The 21,336-nt window shown below is 34.2% G+C and overlaps 1 protein-coding gene across 1 annotated transcript in view; it reads right to left on the bottom strand.

Moving 5' to 3' along the window:
- LOC136823053 (L-fucose kinase-like) overlaps positions 1-21,336 on the bottom strand; it is a 38,799-nt gene that overhangs the window by 9,532 nt on the left and 7,931 nt on the right. Inside the window, exons 2-17 of the mRNA XM_067079348.1 lie at positions 9,145-9,241; positions 8,564-8,715; positions 8,284-8,334; positions 7,829-7,969; positions 7,443-7,515; positions 7,174-7,274; positions 6,632-6,715; positions 6,205-6,327; positions 4,649-4,705; positions 4,152-4,341; positions 2,796-2,938; positions 2,411-2,509; positions 1,898-1,957; positions 1,374-1,520; positions 805-906; positions 284-408 (exon numbers count right to left, since the gene is read on the bottom strand). Of these exons, the coding sequence (XP_066935449.1) occupies positions 284-408; positions 805-906; positions 1,374-1,520; positions 1,898-1,957; positions 2,411-2,509; positions 2,796-2,938; positions 4,152-4,341; positions 4,649-4,705; positions 6,205-6,327; positions 6,632-6,715; positions 7,174-7,274; positions 7,443-7,515; positions 7,829-7,969; positions 8,284-8,334; positions 8,564-8,715; positions 9,145-9,241 (1,745 nt within the window). The remainder of the gene's footprint in view (positions 1-283; positions 409-804; positions 907-1,373; positions 1,521-1,897; positions 1,958-2,410; positions 2,510-2,795; positions 2,939-4,151; positions 4,342-4,648; positions 4,706-6,204; positions 6,328-6,631; positions 6,716-7,173; positions 7,275-7,442; positions 7,516-7,828; positions 7,970-8,283; positions 8,335-8,563; positions 8,716-9,144; positions 9,242-21,336) is intronic.

Genomic DNA, 21,336 nt, shown 5'->3' with positions numbered 1-21,336 from the left:
AGAGAATGTCATCATTTACACGAGAGGAAACAATTAAAAGCAATTTTATGAGAACAAAGAAGCCTTAAAAATGGCTGAATTTCTAAGGTAATTTTAAAAAATAAAGAAAGTAAGAAAAAACTGGGAAAAGAACCGAAAAAGATTAATCTCAGGATCAAAGTGCAGGAAAAGATGTAAACAGCCGAGTCACAACAAATATCTACTGGTTGTTACGATAAAGAAACTATAAAAGAGTGCAACATGAAAACAAAGATTTTAAAACCAACAGTTTGCCCAAACTTACAAATTCATGATGGCAGGATCTTCGATCGAACCATGTAGCCATAACAACGGTAATATGTTGATTTCTCCTCGTGGGTAATACACGGGAAACAGTTTGGCATTCAACAAACATTTATTGTTTTCCGGCTATGAGAAAGAAAATATTTCAATCAATGTTTGCTAGGAATGGACATGCAAGGAATGTATTGGCACATGTCTGAGGCTAAATATAAAGCCAACATAATTGTATACATTAGCGACTTTGTATCAGGTCATATTTTTCAATACATATTATTTCTATACGCATAACGTTTATAAGCATATACAGCTAAGTTCTTTGTATCTAAACAATGACTCTATTGTTTAAAAACAAAAGAATGCTTAAGCATAATACGAGCCTTATAGGGGTAGACACTTGCTTATAAAAAAAAACATTTCGGAGTAATAAAAAAGAAGTTTTTCACAATGTTTAAGCCAGAATTAAGACAAGTCAAGAATAAACACTGTTAAACATTACTACGGAATTCTTACAATAAAACTTACAATAGTTGGATCCCAGATCTCTTGAGGTAAGATGGTGGTACGTTTAAAAAATGTCTCCCATGACTGATTGAAAACAGTGCTATTTTCCATACAGGCTGCTGTCTATAAAAAGTGTAAGATAGTATTGGTAATTATTTTTAATCATTTCTATCTACCAATGATTGGTGCTTGAGCACCATGAAACTCTGAGTTTGAAACTTAGATATTGTGTTAACTCTTTATTATAGTAACGCTCTATTTACTTATCGAGCACTCTACGAGGAGAAGATAAACACCCTCTACAATAATCATTTCTATCAAGTTAAGTTATTAGTTCCCTTTTGAACCTTTTTTCTAGGGACGAAGAATGTTCTTTGCTTTTAATAAAGGAAGTTGCCAAAGGTCTTTCCCCGATCTAGTTTTTAACTCTACATTTTGCCCTAGTTTTTTCCAGTTTTTTCATTTTTATATATGACAGGACATTGAAATGTCTCCCAATTGGTGACTGAATGTCACCGTTGCTTCATTTACCTGACGGGATACGTCTCCCAAACGGGATAAGTAACCTGATCGATGTACATTGCCCCTACCTGTAGACAATCTTGTATTCCAAACATTAATAAAATCCTTTTCGTTCGTTTGTCTACATTATTGGAGTCAAAATTCAGATAAAATGACTCCAAAACAATGTCATCTGGGAGAGCAATCTCCGTTTTTCCTGGCCCACCTTTAAGTACCTTAGAAAGAAAGAAAATGAGGATAATAGCAAATGTTAATAGTTACTCTGATCATAAGGGCCAAGTTGTAGCTTTTCGCAGAACAATTCGAGTCAAAAAAACAAATAAGAAACAAATTTAAGAACAATTCTGAGTATGGAAGTGGCTGAATTTAAAAGAAATTAAGAAGGGTGAAATTCGAAATTCTGATGATACTTCGATTTACCCCTTGAAATATTAAGAATCTATACCTTTTGAGACTCGAAAAGCGTTGAAAATTTTAAGAACAGCCAATCCTCAACAAAGATTTTTTTAAAGCATTAATAATTAATCATCTTTTTCCTATGTATGACATACATCAGACAAATTCACGATGTTTGGTTTAAAAACGAACTCACTGAAAAATCTTCGCAGCACAAATTGATTAGAAAAGAATTTGATCCAACTTTAACGTTTTCCTGAAAGAAAAAAAACTAGTATGAAACATGGCGTTCTAAATCCCAAAACGCTGGTTTATCGATGCGAGAGCTAATCAACTAATTGTTTATAGTTTTCGTGGAATTAAAACAATTTTTCAAGAAAAAACGGGGCCTATATTTTCATAATCTCTCGATCCGTACTCAAAGCTTATAAACCCTAATAAGCCCAATAAGCCTATTTTGTAACAAAAGAGTCTCAGGGAAAATTGTTAAACCTAAACTTAAACCAGCTAAGCCGTAGCATATTATTTTGCATGCCTTTAAGAGCCTGGTTGTCCGATCGCAAACTTTCCGAGATCCCCAAAACTTTAAGAGAAAAAGCCTTTATGAAAAAAACACTTTTCTGAGAAGTTCCCTTTTTCTGACAGCGGACACTGCCAAACCTTTTTTCAGAAAATGTCTTTCGTAGCAAAAAAAAAGTAAACAGCTTACCTCAATAACAGAGTTCAAGATGACGGTATTCCTTTGTACGTTATCTTCAGGTACGAGTGAATTGATAATGACTGATGATTCAACCTCACCATTCAAATCCTATAGGGGTCAAATGTTTTATACATATATATATATATCGGGTAGATCGGTAAAGGTGCTAGTTTAGAAGAAATTTCATATTTCTGTCAATAAAGACCAGTTTGTTATTATTATTATTGTAGTTAAAAGCACTAAGAAAAATATTCACATTGCTCCTTTTTTGAGAAAAGGATCATTTCCTCTATCTGCATTCATATAGATTAGTCTTAAAGAAAAAGCGAATCATAATTTAAATTGATATTTAATTGTTATAGAAAACTCTGTGGTATGTTATTTTGGATCTTACCAGACTGGATATTTTGCGTTTGAACGTTAGCGTGATATCACGAATCGATTGAACGGTTTGGTGATGAGGGTATTGCAAATACAACTTGTGTAATGTCTGTGGATCATGAGAAATGAAATGGAACTCACTTCCCTTCAGTTGAACTAAAATTGAAAAAAAGCAGATTGACAATATAAGAGTGAGCAGTTTTCGGGAAATTTTCAAGTTTAGAAGAGAACACCACAGTCACGAGTCATGAGTCAGAAAATCGGATTCTTATAAATTTGGAATATTTCTTCACCGAAAACTTGTTTTAAACTTTTAACAGGGTGGTTGCCATTAAACTCTTAGTGCATATAACAGATATGCGTAACAATGTATAGTGCATAAAGCGATACCTTATTGGGGGAAAAAATGTCAGGGGAAAGTGACAAAAATTTAAGGGGTGACGAACTTTTCCCCCGACGAATATTTCCCCGATATTTTATCACCTGACCAAAACTTTTACCCGATTTTTTTATCCCCGACCAAAACTTTTACCCAATTTTTTAAACCCCAACCAAAATTTAATTTTTTACACCTTTATTAACCGAAATTAGTGCTTTAAACGTCGAGTTACAAGATTTTTTTTCGAGCTAGTGAAGGAAACCATTTCATTTGAACAATTTAGTTGGGTGAAAGCGACTAAATTGTAAATTTCGTCGGGGAAAATGACGAATTTGAAATTTTGGTCGGGGGAAAGTGACGAAAATACCTCTAGTTGACGAAATTTTTCCCGACGAAAAAAAAACCCGACTAAATAAAACTCCGACATTTTTTTCCCCGATAAGGTATTAGGTAATTCTTAATCATGTTTAGCGAGCACCTCACTAAAAACCGGGATTTTTTATCTCGTTTCTTAGTGAGTTCCACTTTGACGATTTTCGAAAAAAAGAAGCCTTTCAAGTGCTTTGACGCAAATTCGATTATTTTGCTACTGCAGGAGCTTCGATAGTTAAAAGTGACGTCAAAAAATCGAATGTTTAGAGCCCGAAAGCCCGGGCTCAAAACATTCGAAAAAGTCGCAAAGTGGAATAGACGTTAATTGCGTAAAAAAAACGCGGGTGACGTCTAGTATAGGCTAAATCATGTTCAGTATCAACTAAATGATAAGCTCTGTTCCGAAACATAACTTATCAAAATTTGATACTGTATAACTTAGAAACTTTCCATTAGTTTACTCCTTTTTACTGACTGGAGTTTCCGACTCATGACTTAAAGATATCTGACTCATTTACTGAGTCTCAAAACTTTCATGGGTAAAATTTCTTCGAAAGAAGATTCCGCAAAACTCAAATTTGCAAAATTTTCTCCAAGTATATGGAACTAAAGACTTACCACCCTGCATTGAGAATTCATTTAGCGCATCCCATAACACATTTCGTGCGTTTGATCTTAACGTCACATCTACTTTGTTCAGGTCAGGAAAATGTACGGTTCCGTACACACCACTTCTTTCCCCTTTGACGTAGTCTTCTTTAGAGACATTGGATGCCATGCATAATAGAATGTCAAAGAAAAGCGATAGCTAAAATGCAGACCAAGATGTTATTATCTTAAGAAATCGAATCGAAAACGTAATAACTTAAAATATTGACGTCTATTCCCCGATCCACAGGCTCTTCAGGTTTTATACATTTTATACATTATACAAGTTTAAAAGATTTTCCACGTTCACTTTACACCAAAACCTGCTCCGAACAAAATTTTCTTCTTTTGGGGATTCGGCACAATGTAATTTTTTTTCTGCTAAGCTAGGGCAGAATGAAGTTAAATATACTTCAAAATGAGATAAAAGGAATATATCAACGTTTTAGGTTTGCGACAATTCTTACCACAATATTCTTCTCGTCGGTTCTGTAAACACCTTGCATTTCAGAAGCGAACGGTCTCTAAAAATTGAATGAAACGATGAAATTACATATTGGGCCAGTTCAAAAAAGAAGATATTAAATCTTAGATTGATTTGAGAGATGCAAATTCAATTCAATAAAAGTCTGTAATCATATCAAACGATACAGTAGTTAAAGCAGTGAAATTATTGAAAAAATAATTTCACTGCTTCAAATAAAATTTTATTGCACTTCCGATTCCGGTTGGCTAAGCGCTCTACTGATGAATAAAAGCATTACATTAAGAAAATAATCACCCAGATGTAAACATAATTCAAAAGATCATTCAAAAGAGTCGTTCATCAAAATATAAATTTCGTAAAAATAGATTCTTATGAATATTGATTGAAAAATGTAATTTTTAAACATTATTTCCTTGATCTCTAAAAATATTGGTTCTTCTTACAAGAAAAGTGTTCTCAAATGATGAAGAACGGTGAAGAAAATAGTGCTCAATAACAAGTAGAGCTAAATCATTTTATATATTTCTCTTCAAAAATTAAAAACAAACATTACACTGTGTTTCAAGCACAAGGCGATCATCAGATGTGGATGAAATTCTTTTCTCCGAACAAATTCTACTAGCCTGGAAATCCAAGCGTTAAACTTTGTTCACAGTCTAGTTTATGATATTTTTGCTGCTTGTTTAACGCTTGGCGCAGGTAACTCGCCTGCAGGGAGATTTTTCCCTGCAATGCAGGTTCGGCCTGATTGGCCAGCTCTCGGCGTATTACTTAGCAGTACTTTCGCGCGCATTTTGATAATTTCGATGCGCACGCATAATTTATGGAAAAAGCTGACTCTGCAGAAAAAAGGAAAACAAATGAAAATGAAAACACAGATTCATTTAGAAACAAAATGGCTGTTGGCTGTATGTCTAAATACATGTGGCTGATGTTTTTTGATGTGGTTTTTAGTAGTTTTGAAAGTCTTTTGAAAGAGTTTTTATGGTAAGTTGATTATGTGTGTTTGCCTGGGTTTCCAAAGTTCAGAAAGTCTGTCAACAAGGGTTCACACACAGACTGTTTATAACATTCTGTGTCAGACTAATCTACCTGCACCAAGAACTTTGTGATGTGAAGTATTTCTTGTTTTTTTCTAAGATTATGAGCTTGGATTCCCAGGCTAAAATTCTACTTTTTAATCATGTAAATTATGTAATCACTATTCTATTATGTTTTATATTTTAGCGCTTCATTTAGATATTCTCTTTGGGACTAGGTATTTCGATTTCTACAAGTAGAATTTGTTCGTAGAAAAAATTTATCCACATCTGATGATCGCCTTGTGCGTGAAACACTGTGTAATGTTTGTTTTTAATTTTTGAAGAGAAATATACGAAAAGAAAAGTGTTATATAATGTATATGTTGTGTGTATAAAATATATAAATAACTAACAACTCGAACATATACAGGAAGAAAGACTAATTTTAAAATTGCTTTTAAAAAGATTATGTGTCAATTTTGGGTACTCAAAATGTTAACGAATCATTTCTTACATTTCCAACATTGTCAGAGCCGCTATCAACACCCAGATAAGTCCATAAGACCAGCGGATGAAAAATACTGACGTTCAATAATGCCTCAATGAAATTGGTGCTCAGAAATACTACACCAGAAATCTAAAATATTAGAAAGATTACACACTGATCTTAAGATGTTAAATAAGCTAATATTTAAAAGTCTCGCATTTTATACACGATTAGCATCCCCTATATAAAAAACCTAGTGTTTGTGTAGAGATTATTATAAATTAGGATATGCTGACCCAATTATGGCCCATCTTGAATATGCAAGTTAGGCCGCAATTTGTAGTTTGGGGAAGATCAAGTAAAGTGATAATTTTAGAGCAATATATTGGTTGTATAATTGAAGACTTGCTAAAATTTGAATTATGAGAATTTTTTGTAGGATAAGTATACTCACGATCGGAACTTTTTCGTCTTTCATTTTACAAACACTTATTCGTTCAGTAGATCCTTTATAAATGATATCGTCAATCGTCAGTTCCTAGAAAAGAAAGAGTAAGTTTCGTTTGTTGTTAAAAAAATAAGATTGCAGGTCACGTGTCTACAGAAGAGGCTTTTTATAAGAACATCCAAAATAGCTCAAGCCTTTGGATATTTTTAACTTTTTGAGTTTTAAGCCTTAAATTAATGTTCTTAAAATCTTCTTATTTTTTGCATTTTTTAATTTGGTCCAAATTACGTGACTTTTTATGACCCTGTGAAAGACTCAGTCTTTTTATTTCGTACTTTTGGGACCCTCTCATACTGTTTTATGGTTTTTCTGAAAAAGGACCCTTATGGCACATACCCGACACCCATTTTTCCTAAGTACCCTAAAGTACTCTAATGCATCGAACGAGAGCAAAAAGACGCTTATATTTAAAATGACCTTCACTGATAATCACTAAAGCCAAATTCATACATTATTGATGAATAAATATAAAGAATAACGTTCTTTACGTTTTCATTGTATTTGACAACGCCATGCTTATTAGCAGCTGTTTCCATATTCACAGGAACGGTGAACAAATAAACATCATTCTCCTCACTCCAGTCAATATCTTTGAAAAATAAAATTTATTATTTCAAACTGAAATTCTTTTCAATGTTACATGCTACATTGAGTCCTTTATTTGCTCCTTCTATCAAAATAAGTTCATGTAATACAGTAGTCCATTTTTTAGCATCAATATAAAACTAGGACAGACCAAGGACAGAAAAAAACTCACTTATTTCCTTAGGTAAGTTGATCAGTCTGTCACAACTGCAAATCCAAAATCCAGGAGGTGAATCACTTGCAAGCTGCAATGAGAGAAGTAAAGACTTTGTAACGACTGATATCTCTGGCAATCAATTGCAAAAATGGATTCCATTATGTATACATAATACATAAAAAGTCTTCAAAATATGTACAATAATAATTAATTGAACTTGCTGGGTAAAAATGGAGCTTGGTAATGGTATATACCCAAATTAAATTAAATACCCCTCCTTAATTTGCTTTAAAATTCATTTATTCCAAGCTCAGAATTGATCTGAAATTCTTATTTCCTTTTTTGGCATTTTGAACCTCAATTGTTTTAATGTAACTATTCTCGTATATAAAAAAATGTACCTTATTCATAGTCATCTGCAATAATACATCCAGTTGTGTAGCACCAGAGACAACAGCCTGGTTGTTATTGTCATGGCATGTCAAAAGTGCTGGTGCTGGTAAAAATCCCGATGAACAAGCAGAATATGGTGTCATGGTTCCCTGTTGAACAAAAATAAGTGTTGTAATGAAAAATATTCAAAAATCATTGAATTAATTAAAGTAACCTAGCAAAGAATTTTGGTTTATGGCATTTGACAAAATATTACATTTATTTTATTAAAAATTCTAGATTTCATCAAAAATCACAAAGCTCTCCATAATTAAAAATTTCTCCCTAAAATTGCACAGATCAATGTTGACTAACAGTTGTCTAAAAGAAAACATTGTATACAACATGGTTTGGTTTCAGTCTTAAAATATCAAGTACCAAAGAATTCATTTATCATTATCAAAAATTGAAAGGTGATATTAACCATATGTAAGATGAGAATTTTCTTGCTATATAACACATCTGATGTGATCACCTAAAAATACAATGAAGGAGGTTCAATGATACTAAGATTGAAAAATATACAAGAACAATATCTTCACGAATTCTGTCAAACCCTACAGACGTGACTTTCATAAAAATTGTGGCGTTTACAGACTCGCTAATGCAAAATATTGTCTGCATTTAGCTCAAACAGACGTTTTTGTCTAAAAAGCACACATTGGTATCAATTTTTGGAACTTGTATTTACAAATTTAACTTACAGTGTGACCTTCCAATGCACTAATGTACTCAGTGACATGAATCATAGCGTTTATGGTTGCACCACCACTTCCAATATTTGGAACTGGGTCTACAACACTAAGAACTGTTGTTTTCGGATGGATAAAGAAATTCTTCTGTCGAATAGAGCATTCTAGAATCAAATTAAAGGTACAGTAGTAATTTTGAAGATAGTACTTGTTTTAAGACGATGAAAGGAGATCCATCTGATATACTAACAAAGTAGAATTTACAATAGAGTTTCTCAAAATTTGAGCTCAAGCGATGCACAAGGAGATTAAATTTTATGTAAGCCATAGGAGAATAATGTCCTTTTAATTCCACTGAAAGGTTTTAATTATTTCAGAGCTCATAATGACATAGATGCATTTGAGACAAATATTTCTAAAATAAACATAATATTTAGTCTTTTAGAGATATTACAAAAGAAAAAATATTGAATATATAACTCAGTCCATCAATTTTTTAAGAATTCAAAGAAAGTTATTAGAGTCTAACGATTCCTTTAGAATATTTCAAAAGAAAAAAGATATATGTGAAAACATATTATTCCAAATCAAACCTTTTTCAAATGCCATTGCATGATCATGATCAGAGCATGTTATTACAATTGCATCCCACAGCTTTTTACAAGTCATTTCTTTTGATAGAGATAATTCCTGAAAAGTATTAAAAAGCAAATAAAGTGGTTTTTAGAAGATGTTTAAGTGAACCTACAATGGTTGCATTTTCATTTTTGACGAATATTCAAATCTTGATTATTCTCAGGTCTTAATCCAAAAAAGAATTGAAAAACCTTTCAAAGCAAAAAATAAGGATATTAAAATCTAGAAAACTGTATTGTATTATGCAGGTATATGATTATCATTTTTAATCATGAAATTGGAAGTCCCTAGAATTTGACAAATACAGGAAACTCTGCGTTATTCGAACCTGCACTTATTCGAATAATGTGGTTATTCAAAGTGAGATCATGGCATTCCCTCTTGGATCTGATAACCCAACTCAGGCAAAAACACTTTTGGTTATTAGAACTTCCTGGTACTTCTGTTATTCGAAGCGAAGTCTATTCCCCTTGGGGCCATTTATAACCCAGCTAAAATCTAACATGTAATGCGAGTAAATAAAATTTTAGCATTTAATGATTGGTAATTAAGGGTAAAAAGCTCTAAAAATGGCATTTTTAGGTTCAGTTGCCAAATTCAATGATGGTGGTATTCTTACCATTCTCTTAAATTTTTGGCCAATTTCATCATAAATATTCTTATACAATATATTCTTGTAAATAGATTTTTACTACTTGTGTCATATGGAAATGACAATAATGATAAAAGTTTCAAAAAATGGCTGTAATCAAAATCCGGAAGTATATATGACTTTATGAATATAATGCATAAAAAGGGTCAAAAAATTTTTTTGAAAAATATTGGCCTTGCACTTAATACCTTTTTCGCATTAAAAATTTTCAACAAATTTCAATTTACACACCTTACATTACATGAATATAGGCATGGAAGTATCTAATAGCCTTGAAATTAACACGACATCAAATTAACACAAATGAATGAGCAGGTTTAAATAGCTAAAACGTCCAATCGTTGTTTTTCAAGTTTGGCAGCCTCGCCCCTGTGAATCCCAGGCTTTACGTAACTGATTGACACCAGAGAATACCCTGGTGTCGGCCAATGCAAGTTCCCCCTCTCAGAGGTGGAACTTCTTAAAACAATACGTTATAAAAAAGTATAACATTATAAAACCACACTGCAATGCAATGGTTTCAAATCCAGGAACAAATATAAAATCTTACATTTTGTTTTTGAATTATGTTATCTTATGCTTTACAACTTTTTACGACATAGACATATAGTTCCTTTGTTAATTACTCTTTTTTATTGTGCTATCGATTTAGTATCATCGTTTTCTCAGTAAAGCGTCCCATGGGTATCATTTTAGATTTTTACACATTGTTTTTTAAATGAATTTTTTATAACATTTTAATTAGCTTGTTTCTGTAAATTTTGATTTTAGAATACTCATTCTGTATTAGATTTTTTTTACTCTGATGATGACCTCTTGTGAGTGAGGTTGAATATATAGTTTTTTAATAAAAAACAAAAATGCTTCTGGTTATTCTATTTGTCGTTATCTTATGCCCGGGCGGTAATCTTTGACCGCTTCAATTCTTAGATAATGAATAAGAGAGGTACGCTTAGCTAAGCTGTGCTCGCGGGCGATAAATTTATGTTTACTTATCTTGTATATTTTAGTGGTATTCATCCAGTGAAAAGGATCTTGACAAAATATGCACGGCGCTGATAAAATATGCACGGCATTGATTAGGACATCATTAAATATGTCAATGTCGATTCAACGCCCGTTAAAGAAAATAATTCAAAAAAATCATCATCATCAATTTTGTTAATTGTCAGAATCGTTTACTCACTGGAAATACGCAACTTTCTGAAGTTTCGTTTTTTTTCGGTTGTGCTTCATTTTAAAAATAACAAAGATGAAAAGTTACCATCAATCCTGCGAGTAAAAGAAAGTATTCCGACTAGTCTACCAAAAGTGCGCTCGCGCGGCGAATAGAATATCTCGCAAATTAATATATGCCTAAAACTGACGAAATCCTTTCTTTTTTATGCTTAGGTGACGTCACCATCGATCCTGACTTGACAATGGAGAACCTAATTCGGCAATGCATAATTATTACGAGCAGCCGAGAAAGTTTGTGTGACGCAAAAATTGCGCGATAAATGAGGTCCTAGAAAAATGCCCACTGAAAATTGAATTATTTGAATTAGGAATTTATTGAATATTTCCCTAATGAAGTATCAAACTTTTTGTTTTTTGTAATTATTATAAATTCATAACTATTTTTTGAAAGTCAAAGGACAATGAAAGCGAATTTAAGCTGATTGGGTGGATATTGGGCGGACGGGCGTTTTGCACGTTCCGAGATCGGAAATTAAACGAGAGTAAAAGACGGGGGCGTCTTAGTATGTAATATTAATTCATTATTTTTATTTTTTTATTTTTCGTAAATGAAAAATGAATTTTTGATTTTTGAATTTATAAAGAAATATAATATAATATATTATATATATTTGATTGTAAATGCCAAAAGATATTTCTTTACTTTACGAATAATCTTCGCCACTTACCCCCGGATTGTTTTAGTAGGCACTCTGGTCACGTAAATAAAAACACGTGTTTATGTTGAAGCCGACTGTGGACTGAACAAAATTCCAATTACATAAATTGTGGAAGTGAACGCTTTAGACGAATGTTTGGGAAATCAAAAAGATAACTTTTTTGAGAATGTTGAGTTTTGTTTATATGGCTGTTTGTGACGCACTGTTGATCAGGTATGTTTTTATTCTATTCAAACTAACTAATGTTAAAAAAGACCAAAGAGGTCCTGACTGAGCTGAATGATGAGCTGATGAATGAAGTGAAGTTTAGAAGGTTACCGTCAACTGCTCCAACTTGGGACGAGTGTACGCAACATGGGACTTGTTGATATCCTGATATCTGGTCTGTATTTTCACTTACTGTAAAATTGAAAGAGAAATCGTGTATTTTTTAATACGCGGTTCATTAAACTCAAATCTAATGACTTTTGAGGTTCGGTGAAATGGTGGTGGAATGGAATGGCCGTCCCATCACCCATCAGGGCTCGAAATAACGGTCGGACATCGGACATTGTCCGACCTAATTGCTTAAATGTCCGACCCAAATCGATTCTAGTCGGACATCATGTCCGACCCAATTACTTCCGGTGCCTTCGAAAATTTGTCAGATGCGTTGTGAAATTTCCAAAAGAAATTATTTAATTTACATAGAATTAGTAACTTCTTTATTTACACACAAAAACTCTCAAAGTTGTGATCATTAGTGTTAGATATTCATTTTGTGTGATGCTTTTTCTCAACAAATGAAAGCATGCTTCAAGTAAAAATCAAAGGCTTCTGACCATTAATTGGCATTTGTTTAGCTTCTTCGTGATCAATGTGAAATTCTCAGAAGCTTGTATTAGGCTTGAAGTATATAGATTTGGAAGTAAGTGCAGTCTGTCAGGTGTATTTTCATTCAAGTTAAGATTACTCATAATTGTTAATAGTTAATTCCCACGTCTCAGATGCAATTAAGTATAAGGCCCTAGGAATAAAAACACAAAAAGGCAGACTAAGGAGGCAAGATGAGAAGTTTTTGAAAGTGGTCGAAATACACTGATCTAGGTACCAAAGGATATGAGCAACAGAGGAAATAGAATAGAGACATAAGTGTGCAGTAATGGAAACAGTATATTTCGAAACGTAAACAAGAATGCCGAAAATGTATAATAGAACTTGGGATGACATTGGGGATGCATCAAGATATATATATAACTGAGACCCTAACCCGTTTTGACGACGGGTGTCCTGTGTAACCCGTATTTATATATGACGGGGGTCTTACTTAGCCTGTTTTGATGACAGGTGTCGCCTAGCCCCGTTTTGATGACGGAGGTTGATAAGCCCCGTTTTGATGACGGAGACTTATACGCCCCGTATAAGACGGAGGCTAAAAAATAAACAGGGAGGTTGCCCTGGCGAACCTTAACACTGTTGGGACTACAGTGTGCGAACCTAATCCAGATCTAACTGGATCCTTGACCTTAGGGGATGAATCTAAGTAACTGACTACTGACATGCAACGGTTACGGAGTAACCCTACACTAGAACTAAACGTATCATGATGCATCCCAAATGACCTTATCTCTGGTTAACAGCCTTGCCCAGGAGAAACCATGAGATCAGGATCCGTCGCAGCAGCAATCACCACGCTTGGATGAGAACGCAGTTGGTAACTAAAAAAAGAAAGAAAAGGAAGAAGCGGAAAGCAGAACCAAAAATACAGGGGTTAAGGAGAGGGTGGGAGGGAAAGATTGAAGTTGTGATCAATTGAGACTGAGCTGAACTGTGCTGAAAGGGGTTTGACGGTAGGATATATATAGGCGAAGAAAAGAATAACCGGCAGCCGAAATATACTATTTCATAGCCGCCTCGGTGCGGTGGCGGGATGTACTTCATTCGACTTGGAATTAACCTGAGCTAAGGTTTAGCTCCAAAAAAATGCAGTAAGATGAAAAAAGTCGGTAAACACAAAACTGAATTACCATTTAATAGACCTTTTCGCCTTTGCGTCCGCCATATTGAATTATATGCAAAAATACAGGAACGAAAATGCCGTGGTTGGATTTAGTTGGAATGTATGCAAAACATATGCAAGTTTACACAAAGATTAAAAAGACAACAAAGCATCTTATAAATAAATATTATAATCATTAGAACAATAAAAGATGGAATTTCTTAATCCAAAAGGAAATATTTACAGAACAACAAAAGCCTTTTAGGAATTTGTTCTTAAAGACATTGCATATTCTGTTTATCATGCCATTAAGAAATTCCACGAAGACGGAGTACACACATCAAACTTTCAAAACACGCAAACTGAAAGCAGTAATTATGACGTCACACTTTATCAATGTTTTGATTTGATCATTTGGCGGCTCTATTCCCAGGAGAATAATTTGCCGTCAGCCGAATAAGGATTGTTTTTTACCTTCGCGGGTGATTTTTCAGTTTGAGATTCTGTCTAATGTTATGGTCTTTTGAAGTGCTTGTTCTAAGAGATGAGTGAATATAATTGTTTTTAGTTTTCAAGAGAAGCAAATTTAATCTTTCTTCTACAAGATTACCCTTTAATATAATGCCAATTATGCATGTAAGTTTTTATTTAATACTTTCTTTTTGCATATGTTTTGCATACTTTCTAAGGGAATTTCACCACGGCAATTCGGCAACCATAATTTTTGCATACAATTCAATATGGCGGACGCAAAGGCGAAAAGGTCTATAGGATAACACCTTTTAAAAGAAAATTGTTTAGAAAGAAAATTGAAAGACGAATGTCCGACCATACATTAAAATCAATCGGACATGTCCGACCCATTTTACTTTAAAAGCCTTAGGACATGTCCGACCCAAATCAATTTTTGTTCGGACAATGTGTCCGACCACCTAAATATCGTTATTTCGAGCCCTGCCCATGTTGCGTAAGATAGTCCCAAGTTGGAGCAGTTGACGGTATCAGGTTAAAGCTATAAACTAAAAAGAAACAAAGTTTCAACGGCAGCTACAGCCAATTAAAACAAACCCCTTGAATATCTGTTATTGCCTTGTAACTAAAGAATACCTTTAACATAGGTAACATTGCCAACTCAACTTTGCTTGAAAAAATGGAATGTAAACAAAAAAGTGGATTCGTGGAATAAAGATAGTTTTAAATACACTCTTCAAAAGTACAAGCCGTTTGAATAATCGGGATTATCGGCTATCAGCTGTTCCTCTGGAACATGTTACTTTGATCGTTCTAAAGGCACTTTCGATTTCACATCTCAAAATGACGTCATAGTTTGAGACTTATGACGTCACATTTGTCGTAGCTCGGGGGATTTCCGGGTCTCCAACGACAGCCAGTAATAAGCCCGGGGGGGGGGGGTACTTAGGCAAAATGGGTGCCGGGTATGTGCGAGCCATAAGGGTACCTTTTTTCGATCCTCAAAAGTCTCTCAAAGGGGTACAAATTCAAAAGTTAGTCTCTGAAAGGGTCCCAAAATCACGAAAATCAAAAATTTCTCTCTCAAAGGGTCAGGATTTCCAAAAATTTTAGTAGAGGGCATTTTGTAAAATCGCTCGACTGTTTTGTTAAAAGCACTTGTTATACATTTTTGGAAAGCTAAGGGTTAGGGGAATCGAAATTACTATGTTTCCAATTTTTTTTCGGACACTTTGGTGTGATTTTCGGACAAATATGACGGTCTCAGGCAAAAATCATAGGGTTAAAAATTAATGAAAATTTTAGCTCGAGAAAACGGAGACCTGTTGTATATTTTTGGAAAGCTCTCAAAAAATAAGGATTAGAGATATATTGCAAGTATAGGTGATTTCAGTACCTAACTCGAGATATTGAGCTTCAAAAAGCGCAAAAACTGGACAAAATAGCTGTTTCTGGCTGAAAAACACGGTTTTCAAGGGTTAATATCTCGAGTTAGGTACAAAAATCACCTATACTTGCAATATATCTCTAATCTTAATTTTTTGAGAGCTTTCCAGAAATATACAACAGGTCTCCGTTTTCTCGAGCTAAAATTTTCATTAATTTTTAACCCTATGGATTTTTGCCTTAGACCGTCATATTTGTCCGAAAATCATACCAAAGTGTCCGAAAAAAAATTGGAAACATAGTAAATTCGATTCCCTTACCCCTTAGCTTTCCAAAAATGTATAACAAGTGCTTCTAACAAAACAGTCAAGCGATTCCAAAAAATCGAACAAAATTCCCCCTACTATTTTGACCAAAATTTGGTGAAAATCAAACCAAAATTTGGAAAAAATGGACCAAAATTTAGGAAAAAGTCTCTCAAAGGGTCCCAAAATCACCAAAATTTAGTCTCTCAAAGGGTCGATTTTCGATTTTTGGCTCGGACATACCCGTCACCTCGCAAACCTAGTACCCCCCCCCCGGGGTAATAAGTTTTCAGTGTGTTCAGTAGTCGGGACTTGTAGACCTTGGTAGGGGGGGGATGGGCTGCTGGTTTTTAAACTCTCTCCCTGACACCCCTGTCTCACGGCCCCACTGGAACATTTTTCCTCAGTGGGGATAAACATTCCTATGGAATTCCTGATGGGGATAGTAATTCCCCGGGGTAAATGGAGGGTACGGTATGTGCCGCCCAAGGGTACCTTTTTTGGACTTCCAAAGTCCCGCTAAGGGTCGGTTGTCTCCCACCGAGGACAAAACTTTTGCCAAGTTTTATCAGTGGGTCTGTGACACAGGGGTGTTCCCTGAATTTCTCTGGCTTCAAATGGGGTTCAAATTTTATATTCTATGAATTTCGCAGATGTGTATCTAAGGCCTATCTGACATGTTGAATCTTTTGCTATCTTGGACAATTTAGGATGGAAATTCTTTGCTTATTCGTGTACTATTAGACAATTGCTCGAATTACCACTTTTGTTTTCACGGACATGAGCTTTATTATAAATAATAAAATATATGATTTTTTCCCTTTTTCATTTTTCTATACAAATTCAAATCATTACCTTTTTATAGGCGGAAGAAGCACATTTTATTGTTCATTTTATGTAACTTGTCTCTTACATTGTAAGCCAATTTGTTATGTTAAAAAAATGTTTGTTTGTTTTTTCTTTACTTTAAAAAGAACATACATCTTTGGTCCAATTTCGAAGATATTGGATGGATACATCATTCTTTGTATTCTTCGGTATTTATGAGAAAAATCCAATGTTTAGTTTTTACCGTGAAAAGCACATGCCACAATCATAAATTCCGACTTGTACCAACCAATCCCAATTCTATTTAGTCCTCGGGATCAACGCAAAGAAAAGAAACCATGACGACAATGCAGGATCTTGGATTAAAGTTCAAAGTTGATATTTTAAGGTATGTGTTCACCTTTCTTGACACATTCTCTTTAATTGATCATATCTTTAGAACAACAAATTTTTATATATCAAAAGTATATATTTTCTGAAAGCCAATAATATTTTTTTTCTAATGGTAAAAGTTTCAGCTGAATTTAAAAAACTGGGTAGGATATAATTAAAATCTGAAGAATTTTAACCTTACCTACTTCAAAGAAGTTAAAGTCACCCATAGCTTTTGAATTTTGAAAATATAATTTCGATACTATGTTCCCAATAGATTGAACTAAAAAAGCGTCTTGGGATTTTTTTGGGATTAACTTTAACTCTTTAAATCCTAAATTCTGTAAAAATATCGATAAAAGAGTAAATTTAAATGTGATTTTTTCAGTTATCTGTAAATTGAGGAAAAACAACTCGGTTAGAAATAAAATCCTAAGATACTTTTTAAGTTTGATTTTTTGGGAATCTCATAAAAAAAGAATGAAGTCGATATCTAAATGCTATGGGTGACTTTAACTTCGTTAAAAGTAGTATGGTGTGGTAAAATTTCGTTTTTTTCTACATCAATTTGAAATTTTTAAAACGAGATGATTCCTGTTTATTTGAGTAATCAGTGAAATGTATCAAAAATATTACTATTCAATAAAGGTGAGAATAAACATCAGCTGAATTCTCTCTTTTGTCTTTGTTGTTTCCGAAAGAGACAATTATTTAAGTAAATAATCCATCATAAGACGAACTTTGTTTTGAAATTTAAATCGATCGCGATTTTACCAAAATGGAATCTAGTAACTTATTCCACTTTGACTGAAAAATTTCCTTTTGACAAAAAATCGGAAAAAAGGTGTACACAATTCGCGTACAAATACCTTAATTCGCGTCATCAAAGGGTGTATTCACACTGTTGCTTGAAAATTTTTTGAAATATTGGAACAAAGAATTGCACGATCTTCTCCTTTGTCTCTTATTATCGAACTTTTCACGGTCGCTTGATCGTATCTCAAGCAAACTTCAAGCCGAAAACCATTAATGGTCTTGTTTTGATGGTAAAAGAATACTTTTATCAGTGAGAAGACAACCATAAAGTGTGTATATCAACGTGAATTTGTTGTATTTTGAAAAGATAGGTAATTTAAGTTCATTGTTTCAACGTTTCAAGAAACGAATATCCCTTTCGAACGTTCGAACTTTGCTTATGAATGTTTCTCTCAAATTTCATAAATTTTTCAATTTCAATTTCAAAATTTTAGACGTTTCAAGTTGCTTTAAACCTACGCCAAAGAAACAAAGGCAATGATTACTTTGATTGAATGCTTCACGTACATCAGCTAGAGAATTTGAGCTACTGGAGTGATAGAATGTAGAATAGAAGACCGATGAGAGTTTCAAGGAAATTTGACAATGAATTTTAATTGGATCGAAACATGGGCGTGTTGTGAGAAAATTTTTCTGGATGGGCCAAACTCAAAATTTCTAAAATGACAGTCCTAATTTTTCAAATCGGCTTTTCAAACCCCCTTCCCCCGGGGCGTTCCTTAATTTACGTATGATATAACGAGGGAGGGATTATTTATTAGATCAGATCTTTGATATCGTTGATGAATAAAAAGGAGGCCCCACCATGATGGTTGATTCAAGCCTTAGATAAAAAAATTTGGAAGAAGCTAGTGCGAGTGAGGCGACCGAAAAAATTGTGAGTTTTTGTTTTGAATATTGTTGTTTGTTTTTTAATATTGTTCATGAACGCGCAGTTAGATCTCACTTCAGAAATCGTAGATTGTACACAAAAAGATCAACAAGAAAGGTTCTTTATAACGTAATTTTGAACGGAGTAAGTAAAAGAAATCATGATTTTAAAAGTTATTTACAGTAGAACACTGGCCTAGGGCGCAGTTTAAATCTCATCATTTAGTGCGTGATTTTAAGATTTGGGTGCGTTCCCAAAAGCTCCACTTCTAACTGGAAAAATTGTCCACCCCGGTGAAAAATTATACTCCAATTTTTGTCCCAACTGAAACTAATCAAATAAAACAATAACTGCAAAATATTATGCTCTTTTTCCCATTCCCACTGAATTTTCTGACTTGAAAACAATGGAATTCAGATCCCTGTCAGTAGAAAATATGGGAACATCCCACCACTGGCTGGAAAAATCTTACCGGGTCTGCATGAGAACGGGGTGTGAAAAGAAAAAAAGATTTCATTTCATCGCCCGATCTAATACTGGTATACGTCCTTTCAGGCCTTGAGTCTCTCAAGACCTCTTTTAGCAATTTCACACAAGCAAGATGGAGTCTGAGTAAGTATTTTTAAATTTTGTGGTTTTTAAATCCTACTTTATCTCTTCTTACATTCAGTGTAAGGTAAGAGATTATATTTATATATATTTAAATTTAGTCTTGTAGCTGAGATGAAAACCGGTGGGAAACGGTTTTTTCTTTCTCTTTGTTATCGCGCCCCCAGTCAGACTTCTGATGAGTTTGAGGTTTTCTCTCGTAAATGGGAGGAGACAATTATAAACATTAATAATTTTTCTCCGACTGCTACAATTTTTCTTGGGGATTTTAATGTCAAGAATTCTGACTGTGGTGGGGCGGTGACGTCACTGATCCTGGTGGTAGAGATATTCAAAATCTAGCTACCCAGCATGGTCTGCGTCAATTAATTGATGGACCTACTCACCTCCCTCAAAATTCTTCTTAATGCATCGATCTAATTTTCTCATCAGCAGATCATTTAGTCTTGGATTCTGGTATCCTTCCCTCTTTGCACCCTAAATACCATCACCAGATAACCTTTTGAAAATTAAATTTTAAAATCCCTTTAGCTCCATCTTATGAACGTAAAATTTGGGAGTTTTCCAAAGCAAACCCCATTCCTATTCGGAGGGCATTAGACATGGTAGACTGGGATGCGTGGAGTGATCTTTCATTGGAACTTTTGTAAAATCGGGATTATTTTGGCTAATATCCTTTGTATCTCCTTAAGTAGTGCTCATAAGGGGATGAAATTTGGTATATAAAGTCTCCTTATAGCAATGTAAAAGTAGGAAAAAAAGTTTTTTGATACATCAAATTGTTCACCAGTTATTGGGCACTTTCGTTTTCGAGAGATCCCTCTATCCCGTCCTTATCCCGGTCGAGATCCCTCTAAATCGGAATCAAGATAATTCCGGATAGGAAAGTGTTAGAGACTCCCGGGGGGGGGGTACTAGGGTTGGTGAATGAGGGGTATGTGCGGACGGGACCTCCGAAAACCGACCCTTAGAGAGACCAAATTTTAGTGAAAAAGTGACCCTTAGAGAGACTTTTTCGAAAAGTTTTCTCTGATTTTCAAAAATTCCTACCCTTAGCGAGACTTTTTTGTAATTTTTTCTCCCAAAATCAAATTTTTTTTCTAAAAATCGTGATTTTTCCCACCCTTAGAGAGACTACTTTGAAATTTCCTGATTTTTGTAACCCTTAGAGAGACTTTGAAAGGTGAAAAATCCGACCCTTACCGTCCGCACATACCCAGCACCTATTTTTGCCTAAGTACCCCTAGAGACTTGAAATTTCACAAAATGTACTTATATTTGTCCTCTAAAGGATAAAAGAAAAAGAAAGCATTTCTTCTCAGTTAATTTCTTAAAATTTGGCTAAAACAAGGAAATTTGAATCCGATTAATCCAGTCAAAGATCGCCGTGGAGGGTCTTGATGTCGACGGGAAGGTTTCTCTTATGACTGAAACTATAATCAATATCATGTCAGATTTCGTGCCAAATAAGGTCATAACCGTCAGGAACAAGGATGCAGTATGGATGACGGCTGGGATAAAGAGAGCCCTGCTTAAAAAATCTAAAGTTTATAAGCGGTATGTCAAAAATGGGAGGAGGGTAGAAGATCTTGAAACCCTCCATGAACATCAGTCTAGGTGTAGAAGGGCAGTCAGAGATGCAAAAAATTCTTATTTTTCTCGTTTAGCAATTAGTGATCCAAATCTGGGAACGAAAAAATACTGGTCCATTTTAAATAAATTTCTTCATAAGAGGAAGACGCCAAGGATTCCCCCTGTTGGAGACTCCAGCAATAATCTCATTGCTGATGTTCCAACAAAAACAAATATGTTTAACAAATTTTTTGCTAATCAGTGCTCTCTCATAGACACTGATAGTGTTTTGCCACAACAAAGCTTTGCTACAAATCTTGAAATAAACAATATCGCTCTTGATGAAGCAAAAATTTTAGCCCTTATACGCGCACTTACATCTAACAAAGCG

The sequence above is a fragment of the Clytia hemisphaerica genome, unplaced genomic scaffold, assembly GCF_902728285.1.
Source record: "Clytia hemisphaerica strain Z4C2 unplaced genomic scaffold, Clytia hemisphaerica genome assembly, whole genome shotgun sequence".
Lineage (NCBI taxonomy): Eukaryota > Metazoa > Cnidaria > Hydrozoa > Leptothecata > Clytiidae > Clytia > Clytia hemisphaerica.
Note: the sequence above shows the minus strand (reverse complement) of the source record. Positions and strands in the feature narration are given on the sequence as shown.